At 41.7% G+C, this 19,448-nt stretch overlaps 1 protein-coding gene across 1 annotated transcript in view; it reads right to left on the reverse strand.

Annotated features, from left to right (window-relative positions):
- Nucleotides 1-9,159, reverse strand: part of itga11a (integrin, alpha 11a) — a 65,597-nt gene extending 56,438 nt beyond the window's left edge. Inside the window, exon 1 of the mRNA XM_052063053.1 lies at nt 8,999-9,159. Coding sequence (XP_051919013.1) covers nt 8,999-9,071 — 73 coding nt within the window. The 5' untranslated portion in view covers nt 9,072-9,159. The remainder of the gene's footprint in view (nt 1-8,998) is intronic.
- Between the last annotated feature and the right edge of the window lie 10,289 nt (nt 9,160-19,448).

Consider the following 19,448-nt stretch of genomic DNA (forward strand, 5'->3'; position numbering starts at 1 on the left):
TCACAACCCCCCGCCCCCATAGAATTTATTTTGTGATTTCCTCTCTTGATTTTCTGTTTGGCGCATTAGTGTTTGCTTTTCTGAGTGTCATTGATGTCATCGTTCATTTACGTTTTCTTGGGCGGTCACTCTCTAGCAGAAGGCACGGAAACCGACAAGGAGAAGGACGTGCCAGGTCCAGTAGTCGCTTGAGTTGTGTATATACAGTACATTTTAAAAAGAACCAACACGACAGCTCGTTTGTTTTCTGTCGTTTTGCTCCGCTGCAGAAACTGCCGTGTGAACGCAAGTGGGGCAGCCCCGACACTGCCCCGCTCAGCGGCTTTGTACGTGTGAACGCTCCACACAATTTGCTGCGGTGCAAAATATCCCGCAACAAAATATCTCGCTGCAGCACCGGAGCAAATGTGTGCCGTGTGAACGGCCCTAGTGAGTCAAACCATGTACAAGCATGTTCTATGGTTATAAAAGGGGATTCTTGTGATAGCGAATACGATTGTTAATGAAGCTGTGAAGGCGAGGGTTGCTTAGTCTTAACATTTTCTCATTGTTCAGTGGCATAGTTGAGAAGAGAACACAAAATTTTCTCATTTGACCTAACCCCCAGAAACTCTTCCTTGTTACAGTCGTCGTCCACATACTGTGAGGCTTACTCAATCACACACCCACATGCTAAACATCCTCTCAGATCTCTCTCCCCATATGGGAGTATTCAGGGTCAAGTCAAGTCAAGTGTGCCTTTTTCCCTGTTAGGAGGTCGTCAAGTTGAATGCAAACAACAAGGAGAAGGAATGAAAGTGTGCAAGTCAAATTTAGCGACAGAGCGGGAAGAACAGTTGAGACAAGGATATTTTGTTTGAGTGTAGCCAATTATTAATTAGTAAAAAATATGTGGATGCATATTTTTTGTGTACGTCCACTTTTTGTGTCATGATGCTAAAGTCATAGTCTCTTGTTAGTATACATGATGCACCAAATTGCCCTTTCTAGTTTTAAACGTTTTGAAATTTGTGTTGGGTAGAAAGCTACTCAGTTGTAACAGCAACTTTGTAAGTCAACACTGAAAGTACACTGGCCACATCTTTCCAGTGATAGAGATGCAGGTGTTGCCAACAAGCCACTAGAGCAGTGGTTCTTAACCTGGGTATGATCGAACCCCAGGGTTTTGGGGAGTCGGTCTCAGGGGTTCGACGGAGCCTTTGCCATGGAGGGTAAGACACATGCGACTCAACATGTCAATTAGTTAAAACATTCCCACTTGGCCATCACTGGCTGCAGATGATCACATGACATTGCTTCGCCAATTGGTGCTGTGGGAAATTTAGTTCGCTTAGTAGTCAACTTGTGACTGTTGTGATATTACCTCATACAATTAAAAAAAGTAGACTTATCTCTTGAAATTTAATTAACTTTTTTCTGTTTTTCATAAGTGTTTTTTAAAATATCTTGAATTCAATAAAAAAAGTATTCATTTTCACTCATGAAGGGTTTGGTGAATGTGCATATTAACTATTTGGTTTCGGTACCTCTAAAGAGGTTAGTAAATAAATAATAAATAGTGCCAGAAGGTTCTTCAGAGTGGGCACTCAGCTCACAAATGCATTTTACATAAACTGTTTTTACATTTACAAGAGAATTCAAATGAAATAATCCCAAATGTGTGAACTTTTTGTTTAATGTAATATTTAAGGCAAAGCAGTCATACAATTGGTAAAGTGAAATGAATATGTCTAAATATACAGCACTTGCTTTTGTGCATGTTAAGTACGTCCTGTACTGTATGTCGGATTTCCGGTTTCTGTTTCTCTCACTGTCTAAAGATGCATTGCATTTAGACTAGAGCTGTCAAACGATTAAAATATTTAATCTAATTAAAAATGCAATTGTCATAATTAACTCAAATGAACTAAAAAATTAATTATGATTACTCACATATTTTCTATCGTTTCTGAATTTCCTTTTACATTTTTTGTCCTATTTTTCCCCATGTTAATGCTCTCATCAACTTGGAATCATGAATCAGTTTTCTATGTGCCAAATGCAAATATTTACTGAAATAATTTTAATTTTCAATTTTACATGAACATTTTTCACTTGGAGCAGTTGTTCACACATAATCTCACACAATATTACCGTCCATCAACAACAGTGAAAAAAAATATTTTGTCACACAACAGCTGCTTTAACAGCTTTTTTAATGAAATCAAAACAGAGCAATATATCATTATAAAGTGCACATCTAAGGTAAACTAGTACTCAGCCTACAGTGGATTTAAACCATGGTTGCATACTTTGTTTTTCTCAAGTTTGCTTTGAACACAGCAGTCTGTTTCTGTATGTTTGTTGGAGAATAATGAGACCCCAGACACCAGTGTTCATTATGTGTCTGTATTCAAAACTGCCGGCCGTACAAACAAGCGTAAGCACTTCCCCTGCTGCTGGGGCAAACCATTCTGAAAGAGGGGGGTTTCACTCCCCCTAACAAAGTCAGGCTATGTTGATTATGTTGGTACTTTTTGCGCGGAAGTCTCTCTGCGGTTTTTGTGTCTACCTCATTTCGGATGATTACACTTGGTTCGATGACAACACTGGAGACGTATTATTTTCGCCAGGTCGCTACCACTGCACCGCTGAACTTTCGTTGTCATGTCACCACCTCTGCGCACCGTCACTGTCAGACGAACACAGAGAAGCTCCACCCGCTCTATTTATATGGACATGGAACGCTGTAACATTCCACACAAAATAGTTCCAAACGAGTAACAATCGCGTCAGTGGCATACATCGTATACCTGAATGATACACAGAGAGAGAAAAACAGGTAACTTTGGTCTTGTCAGTGGAGCAATCTGGCAACTTTTTAAAAGTAAATTTCCCATTCATAAACTCTTTAAGTATCCGTTTTCGGTGTCTCCGGCTGACATGGCTCATAAAACAGACATGGGCGTGGACTTCTGCAGCGCTCTTGTTGTTTTGTTTCTGGTGTATTTATAGAGCAACGTAACATCCGCTTGTGACGTGTGCCGCGTTAATCTCGCGAAAAAATGTTTAATCCCGTTAAAATTCATTTAAATCAATGCCAATAAAAACGCGCTAAACTGACAGCTCTAATTTAGACCCTTGTTTGCTATTTGAATTGCCCTGGGCTTTGAGCTTTGGGTCTATGATGTGATAAGAAAGAAAGATTCAGAGTAAATCTGGTGATCTATGTTGCTGCAACAAATAGATAAACAATTATGATTTATTTGTGAGATTTACTCATGAACCAATAATTAATTTTCACCCGTTGGTGCATTGTCACTGTCAGAGAAAGACAGAAAAAGAAAAGAAAAAAATATATACGAAGATAATACCAAAAGCATAGTTAAATACTGACTAAATGAAGGAAGAAGAAGACAAGCAAGACTGCTAAGGATATTTGGCCCCTTGTGGATGTGAGCCCTCATTTGTTTGCCTTTTTAATGACTGAATTGTCTTCATAACTTGAGTCTTTCATTTCCTGTTTTGTCATGCCATTTGTATTTCTATGTTTCTGTCAGATATTTTCTCGGACAAAGTTAAAGAAACGACTCGGCACACAGGAAAATTGTCTTCAATATCGGCGGAAGCGGATCTCTGAGAGCGAACGACGGTTAGTTGCTCCGCGATCACACTCAAAGTCCCGTCTCCGCGAGGTCGACATTTTATTGTAACATATGCAAAATACAAGAAAAACACTGCCCCCGATATTTGAATGCCGCACCCCCGGTCCGGCCCTCGGTAGTGATTGGTTACCTGTTTTTCAAACTTGAACCATCAGTATATTGGCGTCTGTTCTGTCTGGTCTACATCGAATTAACATGTTGCAGACTTTGCGGATGACCAATGTCGCCTGGGCGCGACGGGTGTTCTCAACTCGTCTTTTGTTGCTCAACCGTTGTTCCCGAATTATTCATTCCCCTTTTGTGACAGAGTTTCGCCTTCTCCCCTGTGGTCGCCCACCTGTATTGACATGCTAATTGTGGACTTCAACAGCCCTCCGGCCAGATGGCCGGCACCTTTGTGTGCAGGCATTTGGGGGTGCTGGATACGCACCCAAACGCTTCGATGTGCCAAAATAAATGAAACTTTAAACATGATACAATTTTGCTCTAACGGTTTCATATCCGTGTTTGTTGGGTTCGGTACCTCTAACAAGGTTAAGAACCACTGCTCTATAAAAAGAAAGCTAGATTGTATTGTATTGCCTTTAACGTAGCGCCATCTAGGGGTTGCATAGCACAACCACAGCCACTATTGTAACTTCTATTCTATGTGCCTTGTAATGCAGTGGTGCCCTATATATGAAAACAGTTTTAAAATAGGCCACTCAGTACAGCCTTGTAATCCGAAGCGCCTTATAGTGCGGAAAATACGGTACGTAAGTAGTTGGTGGGTGCTCCACCATTTTTGTCCATAGAAAAACACCACGGGTTGGGCTATGTGATGTGCCTCGTTTTCTATCCCAGTCTATGTCGACGTGGTCTGTAGAAAAAATCATTTGTTATTGTTGTTAGATGAAAGCAGTGTTGTTTTCATCAACGATGACGAGGCCGAAATCATTTCATTACCGGCAATTCCCCTTTTTCATAACAATGAGGTGCTAAATGTGGCTCTTTGATGACTAAAATATGACGTGACGTCTGTGACTTTTCTTTGACGAGTCGAGACTGGATGAAATTGTTAGCGAGTGGTCCTGTCAGATGTTCAAAATGCATGACATCTCTCTTTATGGTGCATGTAATCTGTCAGAATATATCAGCAATACTATCCTTGTTTGGTTACGCATAACACCTAGCCGGCACGCAGGGCACACGCTCACACCGGCACAACACGACTGCAGTCAATAGTCACACACACGGACACACGCTAGTCTATTTTGTTAAAACATTGTTGCTATTATTTTGGTTATTTCTTTTTGCTTTAAGTGGATGAAGGTGAACCTCACATTATGAAGTGGTAATATATAATAATTGAGTTTTAAACAGTTTTGGAAATGGCACAGCGTACAGTATAATCCTGTTTAACATGAGTGGGTGAAAGGACTCCCAGTCTCTGCTGTTTCTCATCGGGAAAGCTGTGCAGCTGTTCACAGTTTTTAAGGACCGCTACATCTGAACAGATGTTTGACACAACGTGCATTCCTTAGAAAGAGAAGATTTAGGCATGTTAGTATTATAAACAAACAGACACCCAAACATCTATTTCCCTGGTATCCTTGGAAGTGTTTGGAAACCTCATTCTCTGCACACGGTACCATTGGCAGCCACTGAGTCAATAGACCATTGATGTGTGTCAATCAAGTCAGTCCTGGCTATCAAAAACAGCCCAAATGAAGTCAATTTAGTTTACTTGGTTGAAAAAATATATATACTAAAATAAATAAGAACGATTATCACACCGCCACCACTGTGATGTCTTCATGTAAATATTGACACATTCTCCACACACTCATTTCCTGTCGGATGAATGCTTCCCATGTAAAAACCAGCGTTTGATCTCACTCCAAAACCTTAATTGATGTTTATTGAGGAACAATAAATGTTTATAAAAAGAAAATCAAGGGAAATCAGCACAGTCAGTTTTGTGTCGATTCAATCAATTTGATGTCATAAGTGCTCTTTTATTTTTTTTCTTTCAGGCAAAGAGACTGGAATTTCCAGAGGAACTATAATGTGCTACCATGAACTGAGTGAAAGCTTAGACACGGACAGGAAAAAGTAAGCGCATGTGAAAATATGAGAATTGGTGAGGATTCCAGTTTCCATTTCAAGCTGCTAAAGTGGCAGCGCAATTTAATATTCCAAGAAATGTCAGCATGTGTTAAATGCAAGGTCTTGCTGGATTTCCTGTGTACCTGCTTCCCTGCCCAAACAAATAAACCTAAAGCCGGTGGCTGTCGGTGTGACCGACATTAGTTCAACGTTGCGTTTGGCCCAACATCAAGCTGTAGGAGCTCTACCGCAGACCCCGTGAGGCAAAGCAGCCGCTGGAGTTCATCATGTTAGCCACTTACATCAGGCATGCACGATTGTGATGCAGGTAATTATTGTTGAACATTATGCAGATGGTTCACAGCTTTTTTCTGCTGCTCACTGCATGTTTACTTCCTGTCCTGGGATGTCAATGTGGGTGTGCATACTGCGGACATAAGGCTAAAGTATAATCAGATCATTCTCGATGGTAGCTGAATTTCCAAGATCTACGGGGTGCGCTGTTTTTCTATTGATCCATTGGGTCTTCTATTTCAATGGTTTTCTCTGGAAAAAAAACAGCGAACAATACTTTGTATGAAGCATTTTGGCAACTTAGATTACTCTTGATCGACGCCAACGTAAATACTGAGTGTCTGAAGCAGATGTTCCTGACACAGAACAGCCAACTGTGCACTGCTTAACAGGCTATTAACCTTGTGAACCAGAAAAAGACTCTCCAGTCATTTCAGCATATGTTTCATCATAACACATCATCAAACCCAAATGAACAAATAGGTCAAATGCAATTTTCCATTTACACTATCATAACACAAGGAGTATGAACATCTCTTAACAGCCGGAAGCGTGAAACTGCCATTTTAACTGGCAAACTGTTTGAACGTGTCTGAAATTCAAGTACATTCAAACATACTTCTAGAATGAAGACTAAAAACTTTATTTTTTCCCCCATTATGCCATAGGGTATTGACTTTCACATGCACATAGCCCATGGCATTATGGGAAAAAATGCAGAACAGAAATCATTCACTGCAGACATAATCTTCCCCCACAGTATGTGTTGTAGCTATGACATTTCGGAAAATAAGTTCCACCAGAGCTGAACCTAACCCTTATTTAATAAACATCATTAATATATTCTATTGACCAATTAATCGGCCAATCGATTAAATCATCCGATTATAGCCCTTCAAACATCGGGCAAAATAATCTGCCAAATGGCTGATGTTAGTTGATTTTTTTTTTGTTTAGTTTACTTTATCTACTCTAAACTGTTGGACAGAAGTGACACTGGTTTAATTATTTTTGACACAGTCTGTGAATCCACACAATATCTTTGTATCCCTAAATGGTCAGGATATAATGGCATTTGTTGATAACCTCATTCTAGGAACCTGTCAGGCAAATCAAAGCAAATCCAATTTTTTACAAGCAATGCTTAATATAACAATACAAGTTGAGCAAGGACTGGATGCAACTCTCATTAGATATTTTATTTTGTGCTAGAGGAAAAACAAGGGCAGATTCAGTGCACAAAACAAATCATCTAGAAAAGTTTACTTGCATCTCTGATAATGACATTGTTGGCACAAGAGTGAAAAACTAAATATTGTTAAACATTGCAATTTAAGATCATAGCTTATATAAGTTTGGAAGGATATGGTATATCAATTTACTCGCCACTCTAATAAGACTTAAGACTTTTATTTTTCATGGCCTGTACATCGTGATTTATGTTTTCAAATTTAACGTTTACGGACAAAAAAAAATGCAGAAATAGCCCAGGTCCTAGTGAAAGAAAGATTTATTATCTCTCAAAGAAAAGTGTGTGGTTAAATACAGTTCAGCCCACCACTCGTAATTAAGCAAGTCTTGAATGGCGATTAATTGTTCCAAAAAGCTGTGGTTGACAGATGAGGAAATTGGAAACGAACAGGAAAACACACTGGCTGAGAGGTTGGAAGGTGCTCACGGAGGTTGAAGCATGGCTAACCAGACTAAGAGCTAACAGAAAGAAAGGTAAGAAAGCTCCAAAAAGAGAGTGTGGGAGTGGTCTGACGTCACATTAAAAGGGTCTATGACTTTCGGAAGGGAAACTGTCGTCTGAGCCTGAGAACTTGTCTCCTCCCTCAGATGACACTTGAATGTTCTCACTTGATGTCATCTAATGGGATCATCCCACAGCCCCAATATACACAAACTGTGGTCAAAAACAGCATCGTTCTTGCTTGATGAAATATGTTTGACAAAGCATCCATCCTCCCACCACATCCAGCGTTCTCTCCCTATTCACATACTGAGGAAGGTCTGATGGCACAATTCCATTTCCTACTTCCCACAAATTCCCAAATCAAGCTAAATATTTGCACAAGACATTCCCCCCCCTCCCCTCTCTTAAAATGTTAAAAAGTTTAAGTATTATTTACTACTGTTGGCAGGCAAAATTCTTAACTTTTAACAAATGCTGTTGACGTAAATCTGGATCAACATTGGAGGGTCTTTGCTTGAAGGAAATTGGATAATACTTGAATGGGAGTCAGCAAGGAAACAGCAAGAGTGCATGGCGAGCGTTGTGTAGATTTAAACACTATGGCTGTGGTACAAATTCAGACATTATTTGTGTTCGAAAAAAAAGAACACGTTTATAGATGGTTTTCTTATATGTGATCAAGTATTTAATATCTGTCTCTCTTATGATGTTGAGATTTTCCTGCCATAGTGATTTCACTGGTAATTGACCGCAGCTCTGGCGGAGAACCAGAACCTACACTGTCACTGGAAACTTGACTGTGAGAAGAGCATCAACTTTCTTTTTAAGCAGAGACGTCTGTTTCCAATGAGACACAGGGTACCCCTGTTGACTCTATATAGTCTCAGTAGTCTCTGCAATCTCCTCCCTCCTGTACCCAGGCTACAAGGTCAAGATGTCAGGAAAGGATGCTATTCACAATAACAGCCATTGGTTCACAGGAGATAGTAAATGTTATTTTTAAAATACACCGGAGACAAAGATTCACAGCTCTTTATTCAGGGGAAGAGGAATTTGACGTTACCAACTGTTGTTTTAAAAAGTTATTCAGTGTATCTTCATGTCAACTTCAGAAACAAAATGGTGTAAAAGTTACTCAATCTACGGTAGTTTAAATGGACCAGCCCAAAAATAGGTCATATATAAGAACAATAGCAACATTATTAAACTCTTAATATCTATGATATTGGTGAGAGGCTATGACACACACATGCACATCGAACAAACTTTAACTCACCTAACAGCTGACTGCTGATCCAGAACAGAAGTAAGTAGGAGTACTCCATATGTTGGCCGGTGCACGCATGCATGACTGCTGTGAGTGTGAATGGGGTGGACTGAGGCAAAGAAATCCAGTGGAAAGCCCTGTTAAAGATCCCACTCTGATTGACTGCAACTCTTAGTTAAATCACTCCCTGTGTCCCAGAGAAGTAGGAGGGGGCTTCAGAAGGAGGAGGTCCACATCTGCAGACAACAGGCAGGAATAGTCATTCAACATTTTATTACAATGAAGGCACAGAAAAAGATGTGTTGTGATCATGGTTGTGCTAAATATAGATTTTTTTCTTCATGTATGAAGAGCATTCCTTTGTTTGAATATAAGTTAGCAATTCCCAACCACTGTGAGCGTGAAAGATGGAAAGTCATTTTCACATTGAACAGCAAGATTGGATATGTGGTGCAGTCATTCAGTTTGGAGTCAAGTCAGGTTAAATAACCTTTCAGAAAGCATAAACTCAGTTCTTTGTCACTTTACATTCCTGGAATTATGTATTTTGCACAAAATACATCACTTTCCATTTATAAGTATGGGCTTTGTCATCAGACATGTGAATTACACCTGTGAATTATGGATATCTGCAATGCAATTATTTGTGTGTGTGTGTGTGTGTCTGTGTCTACTCGCACACACATACACACAGCAGGGGTAGCCAAACTTTTTGGAAGATCTACTAAAGAACGATCAACCAACCTCCCATCGACAGACACACACCCTCCCATCGACAGACACACACACACACACACACACACGCACACACACACACACACACGCACACACACTCACGCACACACACACACAAACACATACACACGCACACACACACACACACACACAAACACACACTCACGCACACACACACACACACAGAAACACACACGCGCGCGCGTACGCATGCACGCACACACACACACACACACACAACAGGGTTGGGCAAACTTTTCAATCAACAAATCTCCCGCGATCGACCCGTTACCGCGCATACGCACGCAGTTACACCCGCACACCACTATGAGCAACAGCCTGACGCGGAGGCGTGCTACGCACTTTTGCAGCACGTGAACTATCGTAGTTTACGCGTACCGTTTTAAGACACACTCGAGTCAACATTTAGTTATGACACGCCTGCTTGGCCATCACTGGTTGCAGATGATCACATGACATTGCTTGTCCAATCAGTGCTGCGGGAAATTTAGTTCGCTCATTAGTCAACGTGTGACTGTCTTAATCGTACGTCATCCCGGGTTTATTAAATTAAAATTTTAAAAACTTATACTTATGTATTGAAATGTTATTTACTTTTTTCAGTTTTTTTTAATAAATGTGTTTTTTAATGTCTTGAATTTGTAAAAATATTCTCATTTTTCACTCATGTAGTGTTCATTGAATGTGCATTTGAACTGGTGGGGTTCAGTACCTCCAACAAGGTAAAGAACCACTGAAATGGATAGAGCCTGCAGTGTTGTCAGTTTCATACCTCCATTAACCATCTGGTCACTATGGCAAGCGGTTTAGTAATCAAACGCTGTGTTTGAATATCCAGATATACAAGTTTGGTTTGGTTTGTTTATTGAACATAAAACATATACAGTAATAATTTGACAGAAAATAAGGTAGATAAAAAAAGTAAAAGAAAGAAATCAGTCTTCATTCAACACAGTTATTATGTTCAAGGGAGTAGGATGAAGTAAAAAAACTTATCTAGTCCTACCCCGTTATGTGTTTATATCTACTAAATCATTTTTATATCAATCAGAAAAGAAAAAGTAATAAGAAGTCTCCATTAAGGCTCATACTTTACCCTTAACCGTGATATTTTCACAACTTTTGGTTTGTATCGGGATTATATACATCCTCACCCTGGCACTCTTGTGTCAATTTTCTCTTGTATTCATAATGGATATTGCAATACCTTTCTCTATTTATCAACTTAGTTCTGATTTATCATTATATTTAATGTTTAGAATTTATCATTTTAACTTTGATTGGTGTAGGTTGTTTGTACTATTTTTAAAAATTTGTTTTTGAACTCAGCAAGCGATTTACTCATTTTTAGGTCCGTTTCGAGATTATTCCACAGATTAACACCTTTGCTAGATACACTTCTTTGCTTGATGTTTGTTCTTGTTTTGAGTTTTTTGAATAAGTTGGTACCTCTTAATTCATAGTTGCTTTCTCGAATTTCAAAAAACTTCTGAATGTTTTGGCAGAGCAGGTTATTGTGTGCTTTGTACTTTAATTGGTGGATTTTAAAGTCAACCAGGTCATACAATTTCATCGTATTTAATTTGATAAATAGTGGATTTGTGGGTTCCGTATATTTTGATCTATTAATAATTCGAATAGCTTTATTTGTAGTTTGAGAATAGCGAGTGTGTTTGTTTTGCAGGCATTTCCCCATATTTCCACACAGTAGGTCATGTATGGTAATAATAATGAAGTGTATAATGTGTACAAGGATCTCTTATTTAGCACTTCCTTGGTTTTGTAGAGGATCCCTACGGTCTTGGCTATTTTTCTTTTTACGTTATCGATATGTGGTTTCCAACATAGTTTTGAGTCTATTACTAATCCGAGAAACTTGGTTTCATACGCTCTTTCTATTTCAATTGAGTTTACCATAATTTTAGCTTGGTGTTTGATTGGTCTTGTGCCAAAAACAATTGACTTAGATTTTTTCAGGTTAAGTGACAATTTATTTCTGTCGAACCAGTTTTTTAATTTGTTTAATTCGTTTTCTACGGTTGCCAGGAGCTGTTTCAGATTTATTCCAGAACAGTAGAAAGTTGTATCATCAGCAAATAGGACACATTTAAATAGTTTTGAGACCTTGCAGATATCATTTATATATAAGATGAATAGTTTTGGACCAAGCACTGACCCCTGAGGTACTCCGTGAGTGATTTTCAGTTGATTCGTTTTTTTATTGTTGAGTTGCACGTACTGATATCTGTTTTCTAAATAACTTTTTATCCATTTATAAGATACACCTCTAATGCCATATCTTTCTAGTTTTTTCAATAATATACTGTGATCTATTGTGTCAAAAGCTTTTTTTAGATCTAGGAAAACCCCAACAGTAAATTCTTTGTTGTCTATATTAGTGGCTATTGCTTCCACAAACTCCATAACTGCCATTGAGGTGGTCCGTTTTCCCCTGAAGCCATATTGATTCTCACTTAACAGCGCATGCTTTTGTATAAAACTATCAAGTCTGTGAGAAAATAGTTTTTCTAATATTTTTGAAAATTGTGGTAGTAGTGATATTGGTCTATAATTTGTAAACAGATGTTTTTCTCCACTTTTATAGATTGGAATAACTTTAGCAATTTTCATTTTTGATGGAAAGATACCAGCTTTGAATGACAGGTTGCATATGTGTGTGAAAGGTCGCACTACATATTCTATAATCTGCTTGATTATTGTCATATCAATATTAAAGCAATCAGTTGACTTTTTATTTTTAAAAGTTTTTATAATATTTGATACTTCTTCTTGTTTTACTGCAGTAAGGAACATCGTGGAGGAGTTTTTTTCTACGTATCTATCCACTTCAAATAGGTCTGTTGGATCAGGAATTTGTTTTGCTAGGTTACTGCCGATGTTGACAAAATACTCATTAAATTCAGTTGCTATTTCTGCAGTTTTTTCCAAAATAGTATTTTTGCCTTTGATAAAATACTCTGGATAATCCATTTTTTTAGGACTATTTCTGATTACTTGGTTAAGTATTTTCCATATTTCTTGTGTGTTACCTTTATTCTGCTCTAATAGTGCATGATAATGATCTCTTTTACTGGTTCTTATAATATTTACTAATTTATTTTTATAGGTCTTATATTTTTTTTCTGCTTCTTCAGTTCTGAATTTTAAAAACAATTTATATAAATTGTTTTTCTTTTTACATGCGTTTTCTATGCCTTTCGTTATCCATGGCTTACTTGGGTCTTTATAGTTTTTGGAAACTTTAGTTAATGGAAAATGTTTATCATATAAGAAGATTATGGTAGACTGAAATACTTCAAACGCTGTATTTGGGTCTTCGTTTGAGTAGACCTCGGTCCAGTTTTGTTTTTCTAGGTCTTGCTTAAAGGCATCGATGGAACGTTGGGTTCTTAGTCTTATTTCTGTTATACAAGTTGTTGATTTAGCTTTTCTATCGAAATAATTATGAAAAACTGCAAAAACAGGCATGTGGTCACTTATGTCATTAATGAGAAGTCCACTTTCCATTTTATGATCAATCTTATTTATAAATATGTTATCTATTAATGTGGCCGTGTCAACTGTTATTCTGCTAGGTTTCAGGATTACTGGGAAAAAGCTGTTGCTGTACATAATATTTATGAAGTCAGTTGTTTTTTGTGTCTATTTGGGTTTAATAAGTCAATGTTAAAGTCACCACATATTATTCGTGTTTTCTTATCGTTGCAGTAACTGAGCATATCTGTTAGTTTTTTATTGAATGTGTCAATACATGTTCCTGGTGTCTTATAGATGCAACTTATGATGATATTTGATGCCTTTTTATTGTGTATTTCAATGGTTAGACATTCCATTAGGTTTTCTATTGTGTTTGTCAATCTCTCGATTTTACTGCATTTAAGTGCTTTGTCTACATATATTGCAACCCCCCCTCCTTTTTTGTTTTCTCTATTAGTTGCAAACATTTCATAACCTTCTATTTCCATTTCAGTTGTTTTATCTTCATCAAGCCACGTTTCTGATATGGCAATTATTTTAAATTTATTGAATTTAGTCAGGTATTCTTTAATTTTTGTGAAGTTTTTATAGAGACTTCTACTGTTTAAGTGTATTACCGAAAGTGCATTTTCCAATTTTATATTAGTGTTGAATTGTTCATCCAGGTAATAGTCAGAGTTTGTTACCCTTTGTTTGTTGTTGAAGAAGTTATTGTCTGGGTCCAAATTGTTCTCGGGATCGAATGGCTTATAGTCAATATCTTCAAAAGGTTGGAAGTTCATGTTTTTGGGATGTGAATTTCCCGCTCACACACGGTCGTCGATGGCTCCCTCACGGCCGTCGTTGGTTCCCTCGCTGTCGTCGCTCGCTCTCTCACCGTCATCACTGGGTCCCTCGTGGTCACTGGCTCCCTTGCGGTCGTCGCCGACTCCCTCACGCTCGCCGGCTGGCTGCCTCCCGGCTCTCTCACGCGCGCTGGCTGGTTGTCTCCCGGCTGCCTCAGGCTCGCCGTCTCCCGGCTCCCTCGCGGTCACTGGCTCCCCTGCAGTCGTCGCTGGTTTCCTCTCGGTCGTCTCTCACTCCCTTGCGGTCGTCGTTGGCTCTCTCACGGTGGTCGCAGGCTGGTTGTCTCCAGGCTTCCTCACGGTCGCTGGGTTCCCTGCAGTCGTCGCTGGCTTCCTCGCGGTCATCACTGGCTCCCTCACGGTCGGTCGTCGCTGGCTGCCTCGCGGTCGGTCGGTCTTGAAAAAGTTATTGTCCGGGTCCAAGTTGTTCTCAGGGTCAAACGTCTTGTGGTCAGTAGGGTTGGAGGTCATCAAAGGGTTGGAAGGGTCATCAAAGGATTCGAAGTCCATGTTTTTTGGTATGTGAATTTCCTGCTTCAGTAGGGTCAGAGTTTTTATTGTCGGGTGGTGAAAAATTCTCAGTATGCTGCTTGATGGTGTTGAACTCGAGCATGTTGTGTTGGAGTACTGGTGCGGGGGTGGACAATAAGTTTGTTATGTCTTAAGTAGGCAGTTTCCCCTCTGTCACGTGCAGCTTTTAATTTTGGGAGGAGCTCTTTTCTTTTTTGTCGTACGGCATCTGTATAGTCTTCGTTAATGTAGATGTTGGAGCCTTTTAAATATTTTGCATTTTGTAGGATCCTTGATCTGTCCTTGTATCTTAGAAATTTCACCACAACTGGCCTTGGTCGAGGTCTTCCAGGGTCTTGTCTTCCTGTGCGGTGAGCTCTCTCCACCTCAATTTGCCCCTGTATCAGCAGTTTCTCCTTAAGGATTTTTTGAACTTTTTCCTCTGTTTCAGTCCACGTTTCTCCCGGTTTTTCCTCAATTCCATCAATTACTAAGTTGTTTCTTCTTGACTGTCCTTCCAAGTAGTCCACCTTGTCCGTTAATACAAGCATGCCGTCACATACTTTGTAGAATTCCGTTTGCATGTCTTTGGAATGGCCAGTTTGACAGATTAGATTTTTTTTAATGTCGTCTACCTCTTTTTGGGTAAAGTTGATGCTGGTTTTTATTTCTTGGACTTCCCTGGTAAAAGTGTCAAGTCGTGAGTTTGTTGAGTCTATTATCATCTTGACAAATCCTTTGAAATTTTCCTGTTGTTGTTGCAAGAGCACCGTGAAAAGTTCTTTTTGTTGCTGGAGTAATTCATTTACTTGAGTGAGGGTCAGGGAATCCTCTTCCTGCTTTGTGTCTTGCTTCTGTTTGGGTGGCATTTTGTCGGGTCTCGTTGCTAGCCGGTTGTATGCTAGTTTGTAACGTGTCCAGTAGGCTTGCTGCTGGGTGTTTCTAACGTCGCAAGTGGGTTTACCGGCTCCCTCACGCTCGCTGGCGTTTGGTTGGTTGGTCTCTGGTCGTGGGTTCCAGCTGCGTAGCGACTTTTCGCAGTTAGCTTCCGTGCTAACGTCCGCGGTTAGCTTCCGTGCTAACCAGCTAGCGTTTCGTCCAGCCCCCTCTTCACGTCGCCAATTTCTACACACGCGCTGCCACCGTGTTTCGCTCTGTTCTTTACTTTCAAATGTGGGAAAGCTTCACACGAGAGAAATGTTGACTTTACTGTTGCTGTTGCTGCTCCTTCTTTCCGCTCGGCAATGCGTAGCAACTCACGTGACGTGACGTACTCTATTATGCAATACTGCAATACTGAGGCCCCTGATCAACAGCGTTTTTCTGACTGTTTATAATTAATTACATTTTAAATAGCATGAATTTCATTCAAATATCAGTACCGTAATATCCATCCATCATCCATCCATCCATCATCTGCTGCTTATCCGGGGCCAGGTCGCGGGGCCAACAGCTTTAGCAAGGAAGCCCAGACTTCCCTCTCCCTAGCCACTTCTTCCAGCTCTCCCCGGGGAATCCCAAGACGTTCCCATGCCAGCTGGGTGACATAGTCTCTCCAGCGTGTCCTTGGTCTTCCCCGGGGTCTCCTCCCGGTGGGACATGCCCGGAACACCTCACCAGGGAGGTGCTCAGGAGGCATCCGAATCAGATGCCCAAGCCACCTCATCTGGTTCCTCTCGATGTGGAGGAGAAGCGGCTCGACTCTGAGCCCCTCCCGGATGACCGAGCTTCTCACCTTATCTCTAAGGGAGAGCCCAGACACCCTGCGGAGAAAACTCATTTCGGCCGCTGGTAACCGGGATCTCGTTCTTTCGGTCACGACCCATAGCTTGTGACCATAGATGAGGCTTGGAATGTAGATCGACCGGTAAATTGAGAGCTTCGCCCTTTGGCTCAGCTCCTTCTTCATCACGACAGACCGATACAACGTCCGTATCACAGCAAACGCTGCACCGATCCGCCTGTCGATCTCCCGTTCCCTCCTGCACCCACTCGTGAACAAGACCCCAAGATACTTGAACTCCTCTACTTGGGGCAAGATCTCCTCCCCGACCCGTAGGGGGCACTCCACCCTTTTCCGACTGAGGACCATGGTTTCAGATTTGGAGGTGCTGATCTTCATCCCAACCGCTTCACACTCGGCTGCGAAACGCTCCAGTGAGAGTTGGAGAGCCCTGTTTGAAGGAGCCAACAGCACCACATCATCTGTAAAAAGCAGGGATGCAATACTGAGGCCCCTGAAATGGACCTCCTCAAAGCTTCGACTGCGCCGAGAAATTCTGTCCATAAATGTTAGGAACAGAATCGGCGACAAAGGGCAGCCTTGGCGGAGTCCTACCCCCACTGGAAACGATTCCGACTTACTGCCGGCAATGCGAACCAAACTCTGACATTGGTGGTATAGCGAACAAACAGCCCGTATCAGGGGGTTTGGTACCCCATACCCACAAAGCACCACCCACAGAACTTGACGGCATCCATTACTGTTGGTGTTCAACAGCGAGTACGTGGGTTGCCGCCACGACAGGCACCAACCACCTTATGGCCACAACTCAGATTGGCCGCCTCAACAATAGAGGCACGGAACATGGTCCACTCGGGCTCGATGTCCCCCGCCTCCCCCGGAACATGGGAAAAGCTCTGTCGGAGGTGGGAGTTGAAACTCCTTCTGACAGGGGATTCCGCCAGACGCTCCCAACAAACCCTCACAATACGTTTGGGTCTGCCAGGACGGACCGGCATCTTCCCCCACCATCGGAGCCTACTCACCACCAGGTGGTGAGCAGTTGACAGCTCCGCCCCTCTCTTCACCCGAGTGTCCAGAACATGTGGCCGCAAATCCGATGATACAACTACAAAGTCGATCACAGAAGTCCAATAACAAAACACCACTCGAGTTCTGATCGGGAGGGCCGTTCCTCCCAATCACGCCCCTCCAGGTCTCACTGTCATTGCCCACGTGAGCATTGAAGTCCCCCAGCAGAACAAGGGAGTCCCCAGCAGGAGTACTCTCCAGCACACCCTCCAGCACAGGACTCCAAAAAGGGTGGGTATGCTGAGCTGCTGTTTGGTGCATATGCACAAACAACAGTCAGGACCCGCCCACCCACCCGAAGGCGGAGGGAGGCAACCCTCTCGTCTACCGGTGTGAACCCCAATGTACAGGCACTGAGCCGGGGGGCAATGAGTATGCCCACACCTGCTCTGCGCCTCTCACCGTGAGCAACTCCAGAGTGGAAGAGAGTCCAACCCCTCTCGAGAGAACTGGTACCAGAACCCAGGCTGTGTGTGGAGGCAAGTCCGACTTATCCAGTCGGAAAGTCAGCTCGGGCTCCTTCCCTGCCAGAGAGGTGACATTCCATGTCCCAAGAGCTAGCTTCTGCAGCCGAGGATCGGAACGCCAGGGTACCCGCCTTTGGCTGCCGCCCAGCTCACATTGCACCCGACCCCTTTGGCCCCTCTCATGGGTGGTGAGCCCATGGGAAGGGGGACCCACGTTGTCTCTTCGGGCTGTGCCCGGCCGGGCCCCATGGGTCTAAGCCCGGCCACCAGGCGCTTGCCAACGAGTCCCACTTCCAGGCCTGGCTCCAGAGGGGGGCCCCGGTGACCCGCGTCCGGGCAAGGGAAACCTTGGTCCATATATTTTTCTCATCATAAAGGGTCTTTGAGCTGTGCTTTGTCTGGGCCCTCACCTAGAACCTGTTTGCCATGGGTGACCCGACCCTGCCAGGGGCATAAAACCCCCGACAACTTAGCTCCTAGGATAGGATTGGAGCTAAGTTGCTAACACAAACCCCTCTACCACGGTAAGGTGACAACTCACGGAGGGGCACACCGTAATATGAACTCGTCAAAACAAAATATAGAGATATCTGTAATTGAGATTTGCTTTGACTAATAAAATCGAAATAGAACTCGGTATCTGTAATTCAGTTTTGCCTCGTCAGAACGAAAAATGTTTTCAACAGCATTTTTCACAAATGACACTTTTACCATTTATGCGTATGGGGTTTCTCATCAAACATATCTACAATTCAGTCGCAAACATCTATTCATGAGTTACAGATATCTGCAACTGATTTAGATACCTCGATCCCCATTTGAAATATTTACAACATTTTGCCTAGGTGAAAAAGATATCTGAAAAAGGGTGACGTAACGATATCTTGAATTGGAATAGATTGTAGATTTGGAGTTTTATATGTACTGTATATCAGGGGGGCCCATTACGTCATCGCGATCGACCAGTAGCTCGCTCGGGTAGGAGAGAGAAACAAAAAAAAACATGTGTGTGTCTCTGTGCATGTTAGTAATATATTTTTGTGTTTATGCACACTGCACTTTAATCATCCTATCAGTTTCACTTTCACAAAAAGTATTAAATCAATTAAATAAAAGAACATTAAAAAGTCATCTTAAACATACGGTGGCGCGTGATGCGTCACCGGAAGTTGTTAGTGCTCAAGAGTCTGCAATTGCAGTTTGTGATCAGAGCTGTTGCGATAGATCTTTTATCGTTATCATTATTCACATTCAGGGTTTGTTTCATGTACAATTCACTGAGGGCACGGGCAAAGAATGGGAATCTGGAGGGCCGAGAGAAGCATTTTAACCTCCATGGCAGAGGCTCCGTCAAACCCCTGAGACGATTCACCGAACCCAGGTTAGGAACCACTGCTCTATATTCATGGCCAGCTCAGATCTGGTGCATACTGTGGTCTAGCTCTGAAAAGGGGCGGGCTACACCAACTTTCAGCTATTTTCGCAGGCCCTCCCCCTCTTTCCCCTGCTGCGCCGTGTCCAGGGGTTGATTTAAAAAATATAATAAATATCATTAATATAATTATGTG

This window comes from Hippocampus zosterae, chromosome 4 (assembly GCF_025434085.1).
Source record: "Hippocampus zosterae strain Florida chromosome 4, ASM2543408v3, whole genome shotgun sequence".
NCBI classification, from domain to species: domain Eukaryota; kingdom Metazoa; phylum Chordata; class Actinopteri; order Syngnathiformes; family Syngnathidae; genus Hippocampus; species Hippocampus zosterae.